Below are 9,494 nucleotides of genomic sequence, written 5' to 3' on the forward strand. Positions count from 1 at the left end.
AAATATTTACACATGGAAATGAAAAAGTAGGATGGAAAGTGATATCTCTCATAGAAAATGTATCACACAGCAAAGGTTTAAATGCCCAACAACTTCTTACAAATAAATTTAAGCACAAAACCAAAGCCCGCCATGATATAATCCCTCTATTTATCCCTCTGGCACATTCCTAATTCAATTGCATGTTGTAATAATGTGTTTGGTCCCTAATTGGATTAGTTCTATATATTCCTAAATCCACAACAATGAGTTAAGCCTTAAGCACATGTGTTTGTGTGCATGCACGTGCTCATAGGTTTGTTTCACCCTGTAAATGTCTGCCATTGTGAGTATGCAAATGTGGGTGGGCACAAAGAGAAGACTGGGGGTGTTCATGAGCACAGCGAAGGAGGGAAAGAGAGGCAGCAGAGCTGTGAGCAGAGGGAACTCTTCCTATATGTAATGACCATAAACTGAACTGAGACTCGGGTGTAGCTCAGTGATTCATTAGGAGGTCATCTTCCCACGTTAACAGGTACGTTCAGCTGTGTATTCTTCTGGTCTTTTGTGGTAGGCCTGAATCCATAATGCCTCAACCAGGCAAATAATTTTCGAAAACAAGCCTGCAGAGACCAGGCTCATGCATATCAAAGTGAGGGAGTGAGAAAATGTGCATAGAGGACATCAACGGCGATTAGAGAGCATTGCAGCTACAGCCGTGCTAATTAGTAGTGATCTTGGATGTGTTTATTCAAATTAATTTGCATTTTTGTACCTCTGCTTCTTAAAGCACCTTAGGAGGCTCCTGACCCCTGAAAAAGAGGGCAAGTCTGTTTTTGAGGCCCACCGCTGATGTATTTTTAATGATGATCATGGTGTTCTTTGTAGGTCTTTGCAGATAATGAGCACACTATAATCTGCAATCTCTTGCAACCATGCAATACAAAATAGAATTGTGGAAAAAAAAATATAGAGTTGTGGAAGCTCTACTCTAGATTCTGCCAACTTTGTCACGGCTTCATAGGAAATAACACGAATAAATGGAATAATCACATTAACTGTGTGAAATGACACTGGAAGCTTATGTACCATCGCCACAAACAAAATAATTGTATGAACTTGTTTGGGTTGAGCAAAAATGCTTTTTAATCTAATATTGAAATAAATATAACAATCCTTTATCAAGTGGGACAGACTACCTCCAGGATGACATGCAGCGAGTGACTCCAGCAACAAAGATGGAACAAATGGAGCCGCAATTAAAAAAGGCTAAACGCGTTACATCAATCTGAACTCTGGTTCTCTTTACATGGTACAACTGTGTTCCTGTTACCAGATAGGAAGAACACAGCATTCCCTATTCCATTCCTTAGCCCATTACGCAAGTCAACAACAAATATGATTTACAGCTTTATGGTTGTTAAGGAGCCGCTGACTCTCCATTCCCTCAATACTATCACCACACCATTAGGTGGCGCTTTACTGCTCTGGCTACTCTGCCAACCCCGCCAGGGCGTCAGTCCTCATTATCTCTCAATGATGGGAGCATTTAATGGAACTCTTTCTTTATCATCTATATTCATCCTAGTTAATCAGAGAGTAATCCTCCCCGCGTTGCCATCTATACTTCCCTTAATCACGGCACTGTTGGACTTCAGTCTCTCCGCTTTGCCAGGAATCGGCAGGGCTGGGAGCGAAGTGAAGCGACAATGTCAGGGAACTTTTATATTTACAGTACAGGGCAACTTTGAAAGGCCAAAGAGACTGAGAGTGCACCAGTATTTCAGTGAGGAGATCTAATATAAGCTGGCCTGCCCTTTGTTCCTTTTGTTCAGTATACAGTGGTGGAAAATTCCTATTGTTACTTTAGACATTGTGTGTGCATGGGTGTGTGTGTGTGTGTGTGTGTGCACGCACGCAAGTATCCCTCCACCTATAAGCTGATTAAAGAAAGGTGTGTTCAGCAGAAAACTTTGCACACTGCTCAATGAAACAGGGCAGCTTGTACCTTCCTGCCAAATCCAGGCCCTGTGATAAGCTGCCTGTCAGCCTGCAGTCAGGCTGTAAATCAACTTTACATTACATAGCTTTGCTGCTACATGTATTATATATGCTAATGGATAATATATACAGTATGTCTCATCTCATAAACAGCTCTCCACATGAGTGGAGGAGACTAAACTATGTTTAAAAAACTAGGCAGTTGGCAAATGTAAATGCTGTAAATGGAGGCAAAAAGAGAAGTCCTTGTATATAGTGTACAGTTTTGGTTTTACCGATTTACTTACTTATTTCTAAGATTTAATGGCTAAGGAATCTCTGTGGTTTCAAACGTTGTGTCCCCGCAGGAGCCGAACCTCCAAACTCACATACTCAGCCAGTCACATCCTGGGTCATCAGTGAGGATGGAGAAATCATGAGTTGCACCTCCCCTCAGCTGGATAAAAAGGCTCCCCGGGCAGAACCTGAAGAGGACATAGATGTCCTGAGGCCCGGGGCTGAAGATGCTCTGCTGGAGAGCCAAACATTCTCAACAGCTGATGCACCTGAGCTGACAGAGGATTCGGCAAGAAATACTCATGGGGCCGAATCCCTGGTGGAAGAGAAGATGGCAGACTTAAAACAGGTTGTCCAGATTTTAGAAGCATTTAAGCATCAGGAGGATTCTGATGAGTTTATCGATCCAATAGCGGATGTGTCCACACCTCCACCGTCCTTCGCTGCTATGGAAATGGGTGGAGGTTCCTGTCTACAAGATGAGGTAGCTGAGTGGAGCAGTGATCAGGAGACCGTCAAAGACCCCAAAGAAAAGCTCAGCTCCGATTCTCAGGATGTTCTAGAGCAACCAGAGATACCTCCTCTGCTTGGGAAAGAGCTAATAGCAACACTGGGGGAAGTGGCAGGAAATAAAGTGACAAAAGGGAAGAATTCCTCACAGCTGAGCGACAGCGAAACTGTGACAACAATACCAGCCGCAGAGGTATCTCAACACTCTCCCTCTACAGAAAACTGCACGGATGACATGTGCTCCCCCAAGTTTGCTGACAGTAGCGAGGAAACAGAGCAAGATACAAAAGGTGTCCCCCCGCCTGTGGTTTCCTCAGACAGGCAGCAGAATGAGCTGTTCAGCCAGAGCCAATGTGAGCCGGCGCACAGAGGATCCAACCAGGAAGCCACACAACAGGTGTGCAGCCAGAGCACTCCACCTTTGTCGACTGTTGCCATGGAACTGTCCAATCAGGGCGGGGCAGGCTCTCAAGGCTCAGGCTGTGTTCTGGCTCTGACAGAAAGGCACAAGAGGGCGGTGGAAAGAAGAGAGGGCAAAAGCGAGCAAACGGGTGGAGAGGAAGGGCAGGAAGACGGCGCACTCGATAGAGAAAAGGTCGGCAGACAGCAAGATAGTGAAGGACTGTTCGAATCCGCGGAAAGAGAAAATCAGTTTGTGTCTTCCAGAGATATCAGAATGGAGAGCGACTCGAGTGATGACAGCCAAAGTGACAGCGGTGTCTCCACGGACCTGTCCCCGTGCAACACTTTGGAGGGCAACGCCAGCATCTCCGCAGGAACTCTGGCAACACCGCCCAAAGAAACTCCTATCGAGAGGGAGATCCGAAGATCTATAGAGCGCGAGCACAGCTTGAGGAGATCCAGAGGACTTTCCAGTCCGCCCACAGCACCAGAGTATGTGGAGATCCCTCTGAGGAAGTCGGTCCTCAGCCCGCCGATAATCTCCAGGTCTGAGAAGTATCAAGGCAAAGACAGACAGTACGCGGGCAAAAAGATGCAACTGGAAATCCACGAGGAGGTACAGAGGGAGCAGGATCTGGTCAAGCTCGGCAAAATTCCAGGAGTTTATGACAAAGGTACGACACAAGAGCTGAAGGACAGAAAAGAGATTTTTGAGGCTTTTCAGAAACCCAAGGACTCATCGTTGGCCGTGACAAAGGTCAAAGCCTCAGTGAGCAGTGACATTTTAAATACAACGATTTCCTCCAATGCAGCAGGTTCAATTTCAGTATATAGAAGCGAGCCCGCCTCTCCCATTCCTCAGGATCAAAGCTCTCCTGATACCGACCAGGATGTCATGCAAGAGAAGAAATACGCTTCGCCGCCACAGATCCTCTACCAACACAAACCGGACCCAGAGTTAATCACAGAAGTTGATTTTCCTGATGCATCATCCAGAGGGGGAGGACATCATGGGATTAAAAGGAGGGAGCAGGAACAGGGGGCAGCAGGGGTGGAGTCCTCACCCAGGGAGAACCCCTTTTTCAAGCTGCGCTCCTCAAACACAGTGTTAAGAGTGGAGCAGGACATCCGTGAGGCTCAAGACCGGGAGCAGGAGCTTTACAGGCAGCGGATCAGCCTGTACGGGAGCAAGGAGGGTCCAAAAGAAGGAGTAGGAGGAGGCCCAGAAGATGGAAAAGAAGATGGAGAAGAAAAGAAGAGTTTCACTTTATCTCCACTGAAACCACCCACTGAAGGTTGGTGTACAAGCGTAACAAGGGTGTGACAAGACATAGTGTTTTCATGTGTCTGTGTGTTTGTCTCTTTCAAATCACTGCATATGTGCAGGATTTTTTTTTTTTTAAAAGAACAAAATAGTTGTGTTGAGATGATGAAAACCCCCTGAAAAGTGCTGGATTCTTCTCTTGGTCAGAAGAGAGCAGCTAACGATATCATAGTAATTAGGAGGAATCATTCTGCACCATAGACTTGATAGGAAATAAAAATTTGGAATGACAGTATATAAAACTTTAGCCTGATATCTTTGCAAGAAGGGAACTGAATGAAAAATGATTCATGACCGAGACTTCAGTGTATCATTATTATGTGTTCATAGTTTAGAATGTTTAAGGGTCCTTGCAAAAGTGTAAACGAGGAAAGAAAGAAGGGACCTTCTAACTGAATCTATCTGAAACACACAACTGAATGACCTGAAGTTACCTGGGCCATAAATTGAACCAGGAAGTACCGCGTAAGTTCCAAGACACTAAACCTTCACTTTCTGACTAATTTGTTGCCGACAGTGTGAGCATATGGACCATGCATTGTGATCAATGGACAGTTTATATCGGTTATTTATGTACATTATTTATTTCTGAAGGATTGATGCGATCTTTACTGCCTTTCTCTGTAGAGGTACTCCACCCTTGGCCAGCTAAAGGCCGGTCACTGCCCAATTTCTACCCAATTACACAAATGAAATCAAAGCACACTTGACAAAAATAAGTAAAATAAAATACATAAATGAGTGGCTATGAAATAAACAATTTAGAATTCACAATAAAGACAAAATGAATAAAAAGAGACGAGATTTCACTGTCCACGCTGTCGACAAGCGTGGGGTCTGGAACTAGTTAATGCGTACAGGTATTTTTAAGGTGAACAACTTCCATTAAAGGATGACGGCTCAGCCTTCTTTCTCCATGTGCCTTGATTTTCTAATCATAATCTTGGTCCATAATCAGCCGCCTCAATCAGTGATCTTTTCACCAAGGTTCGCCCCTGAATACGAAAGGTATTCTAATGATTTTCTGTTATTTTCTGGATATCTAAGAGGCTCAGAATAAACAGGAACAGCTTGTGCTCCAGGTTGCAATGCAATTTTCTCCCTAGGTAATGGCGGTGAATTTCACAAATATTCATGAGATCAAGGAGCTCCGTGATTGGCTGCTGCACTTGCCTGTATTTATTATTTATGCTTTAGTCATTTTTGGTCCTCCACAGTGGATTGCCGGCAGAATCTAGGGTCAATTCCTCAATGATTCCGTATATTGTGTATTTCTCTGTTGTCTCACAGCGCACCAGTCAGTTGGCAAGTTGGGCAGGTGGCCGCCGGACCTACCTGAAGACGTGGCCAAATATCAAGAGGTGAGTTAGCGATGCAAGTCGTCCCCCAGCCGCGAAGGCCAGAGGATTCTCAGCTTATTAATGCTTGCTAAACGCAACCGTGTGTGAAGGAAGCAGCAAAAAACTGCGTACAAATTACCTACACTCAAAGCTGAGAAGATGCCAGAGCCTTTGTGTGTGTGTTAAAATGTAGCTTTGGGCTCGAGTCGACAGTGCGAATATGTAGGCGTGCTTTAAAATGCTGTGGATTCTAAACGATCCAATAAGGAAGGGCCCTTGGGAAGATGTCAGCATCTCTTTTGCATGGAATATGGGCCACAAACATCTGATAAAACACTGAACAAACACTAAAGAGCTTATCTACAGAGATAAGAGAAGAAGGCAAACGGCCCTGAGACTGAGTGGGAGACAGAGACGCGGTTGAGTGTGTGTGGGAAGGTGCATGAGTGTGTGTGGGTGTGCGTGTGGGTGGGTGGGCTGCATGTGTTGTCAATAGGAAAGAGACAACTGGGACTTTCTGTCACCTGCCTCGTGGCTCTTGTATCTCTTTAAAATGGCGGCATCTCTGATCAGGCTCTGCTTGTCCTCTTAATTCAGTTTGGCGTCGGGGTGCAGCTTTTTAGCCACGTACCACGTTTTGCATGCTTCACCCTTTCCCGTCCCCCTCTCCTCGCCCGCTGCTAATCTGCTCAGCGCCAGGACACGATTAATGATCGGCGCACAGGAATAAATGGAGGACCGCGGGAGAAATTGGCCTCAGTTTTTGACTTAGTCATACTGAACACGGCCTTAGATCACAGTGACATTAACCTCCCTCTGCCTCACTGAGCTAATGATGCTCATCCAAAGACATGCCTCTAGAGGAAACAGACTCATCCTTTTCTTTTTATCTTTTCCCATGTTGGCTCTCCACTTGCATTTGATGTTTCCACTCTGGTATTCTCTCTCTCTCCTTCTTTCTTTCTTTTTTTTTCTCATCCCTTCCTGCCCGTTTTATCATGCCGCCACCACTTACGGTACGCCGTATTTTTTAAACAGGGCTTCAGCCCCCGGACGCCCAGGCAAAAGACCCCTCTGGTGCAACGCTGGGAATCCGGACTGATCAATGGACACGAGGACGGCGACGACTGCGACGACTGAAAGCACGACCGGAAAAAAGAAGAGGTCGGCCCTGAGTGACCAAGAGAAGGAGAGAGAAAGAGGGCAAGGACGGAGGGCACGGAGCGGGTTCGAAGGTTTCAGTCAGGAAAGAGGGGAAAAATCCTTCGCCCAGTAGTGAATTAGTGCACTTGGCCTCTCTCAAACTAATGACTGTTAAATAAATAACTAAATACGTATGTAAAATGTATTAAATCAGCACAAAGGAAAAAGAGAAATAACAATGTTAATGCACATTATGGTACAGAAAATAACATCAAGCAGTCCGAACAACTACTGTAAAATAATCCAGCTGATGACCAAGTCTGACAGTGGTTAACCTTTTCTAGACACTGTTTCCATGACAACTGACTCAAAGTTGTGGTTGTATAATAAACGAATGAATGGTGGAGCTGTATTAGAATATTTAATAATTACAAATACTGCGGCATTATCAGATAGCATGAGCAGAAGACTGATACTAATAAACTTGTTAATACAGCAGGATTATTGTTGTTTGAGCAACAATCAAGGAATTCTGTGGCTCCGTGTTTTGTTATTTCCCGTCCGACTGAGTAGAAGCGGAATTATTTTTGGATTTGTATTTTGGCAAACATCTTCTCACACGATCAGCGTTCATCTGGAGTTAATGCTGATTCATTCATCAAAACAAAGAACACAAATCTCAAATAATAGCTGCCCCGTTTGACCTGTTTTCTGTAATGCAGTTGGAGTTTTACTAGTTTCCTTTTTGATTTTGACGCACTATTTTGCACAATAACGGTGTTACTCCAACTTTCTCTCCAGAAGGAAGTGGGTTCACATCCCTGGTCAAACGGCTCTGTTTTCAGTCATCAGAGTGAAAGGATTCATCCAGCCTTCAAGACATTCTGTGTGTGTGTGTGTGTGTGTGTGTGTGTGTGTGTGTGTGTGTGTGGTGTGTGTGTGTGTGTGTGTGTGTGTGAGGTTAAATTAACAGGCCACGCTTTAGTGACCTCCTGGTCTTCTGTGAATAATTTATTGCCTCTTCCTGATTGGACGGAGCTCAGGGACATCACACACGACCACGTCTGAGCTGTCCGACATCATTAATGAGCATCGCCGCTCCTTCGTTTAGCCATGTTGCCTCAATGCCACCCAACGGCCTCGCTTGTTTGTGATCTTCTAAATCTTATTTGTAAGTGGGAAGCAAAAGAAATCCAGCATCTGCCAAATCAAGGCTTGGGTTCTGAGTGGGGACACTGGGGACGTCTCTTGGGTTCTATTAACGTTCTCTAATCTCAGAGATCAGATGGAGGACCGTATATATTTTAATATTAATATAACCTGTCTCAATCCTTTGTAACTTCAAATTCTGGCTCCTCTACTTAATCTGGAGGCCGTTCCTCACAGCAATCTTCTCCACGGTCGTCTTCTTCTCACCAACAAGACTCACTTTCATACTTTATGATCGTCTTCATCCAAAGTCCGTAGAGTCAGTAGATCCATGTTCCACATCCAGCTGTGGCACGTCGTGCACGTTCCAGGGCTGCTTTCATTCAATATTCATAGAATATTCACGCTACTGTATCTTGGCACTTGTCAGCATTGTGATCAGGGAGCTGCCGCCGTCACGTGCACGGCTGCAGTTTGTGTGATGTGTTAAAGTACGATAAAAGAGATCCACAGATTAGTCGTTTCATTTTCCCACGTGGTGTCTTTCATGCATAATAACGCTTGATGTGGGCGTGCTGCTTTGATGTTGGACAACGGGGAGAATAAAACGGCAGCACGCACTCACGCACACACACACATGCGCACACGCACATGAGTAGGGAAGCGAGAACGTAACGGATGAAGACAAGCTTCGCCCTCACCACCAGAAGGAAGCTGGTGAATTTCAGATCCATTTGTAGTTCATGCAGACTAACTAATCTCCCTTTGCAACATTCTATGTTGTTTGTTGTTTGGTGCTTAAGATATTTTGAATCAGCATTATCACCAAATTTAAAAGAAAAATAGTTTTTTGGGCTCAGTTTGTGAGTTTATGACCTTCTTTTAAAATAAAACCATGTAAGTAATGTTGATTTTTCTTATACATGCTTCACCGTTAGGCATTGAGTTAAATCCAGACTACTTCAAAGTTGAAGATTATTTATAAAAGGTAATTTGCAACTTTAACGCGCATGTTTGCAATGATTTGCTGCATGAATATGTGAGTAGTACAGATCACGGTTAAAGTTATGGGGGGAAAAATTACCCTAAATTCGAGGCGAAGATGAATACCCTTCATCATTTACAAGAAAGGAGGAATATCTGGACTCTCATGACTCCAAATATCATTTAAATGAACTTCCGTGTGGGGATGGGCTGACTCACAGGGGTGTCGGTCGGCTTCATCAGCATGCTGAACTCACATTGCTCAGCCGTCATCATCATTATTCTGCTTCTTGTTCAAACAGGTAATTGTGATGTCATCTGCAGCTGAATATTCCTTATCAGTTTTCCAAGGAACATTAAACTATGACTCAGATGTGAATCTGAGG

At 44.4% G+C, this 9,494-nt stretch overlaps 1 protein-coding gene across 1 annotated transcript; it reads left to right on the forward strand.

Annotated features, from left to right (window-relative positions):
• Positions 1–221: 221 nt before the first annotated feature.
• Positions 222–7,505, forward strand: misp3 (MISP family member 3). Its single transcript, XM_057035049.1, has 4 exons — positions 222–514; positions 2,328–4,463; positions 5,783–5,853; positions 6,871–7,505. Exons 2-4 carry the CDS (start codon positions 2,396–2,398, stop codon positions 6,970–6,972), a joined length of 2,241 nt encoding a protein of 746 aa, XP_056891029.1. The 5' UTR covers positions 222–514; positions 2,328–2,395; the 3' UTR covers positions 6,973–7,505.
• Positions 7,506–9,494: the final 1,989 nt, after the last annotated feature.

Source organism: Takifugu flavidus, chromosome 6, assembly GCF_003711565.1.
Source record: "Takifugu flavidus isolate HTHZ2018 chromosome 6, ASM371156v2, whole genome shotgun sequence".
Lineage (NCBI taxonomy): Eukaryota > Metazoa > Chordata > Actinopteri > Tetraodontiformes > Tetraodontidae > Takifugu > Takifugu flavidus.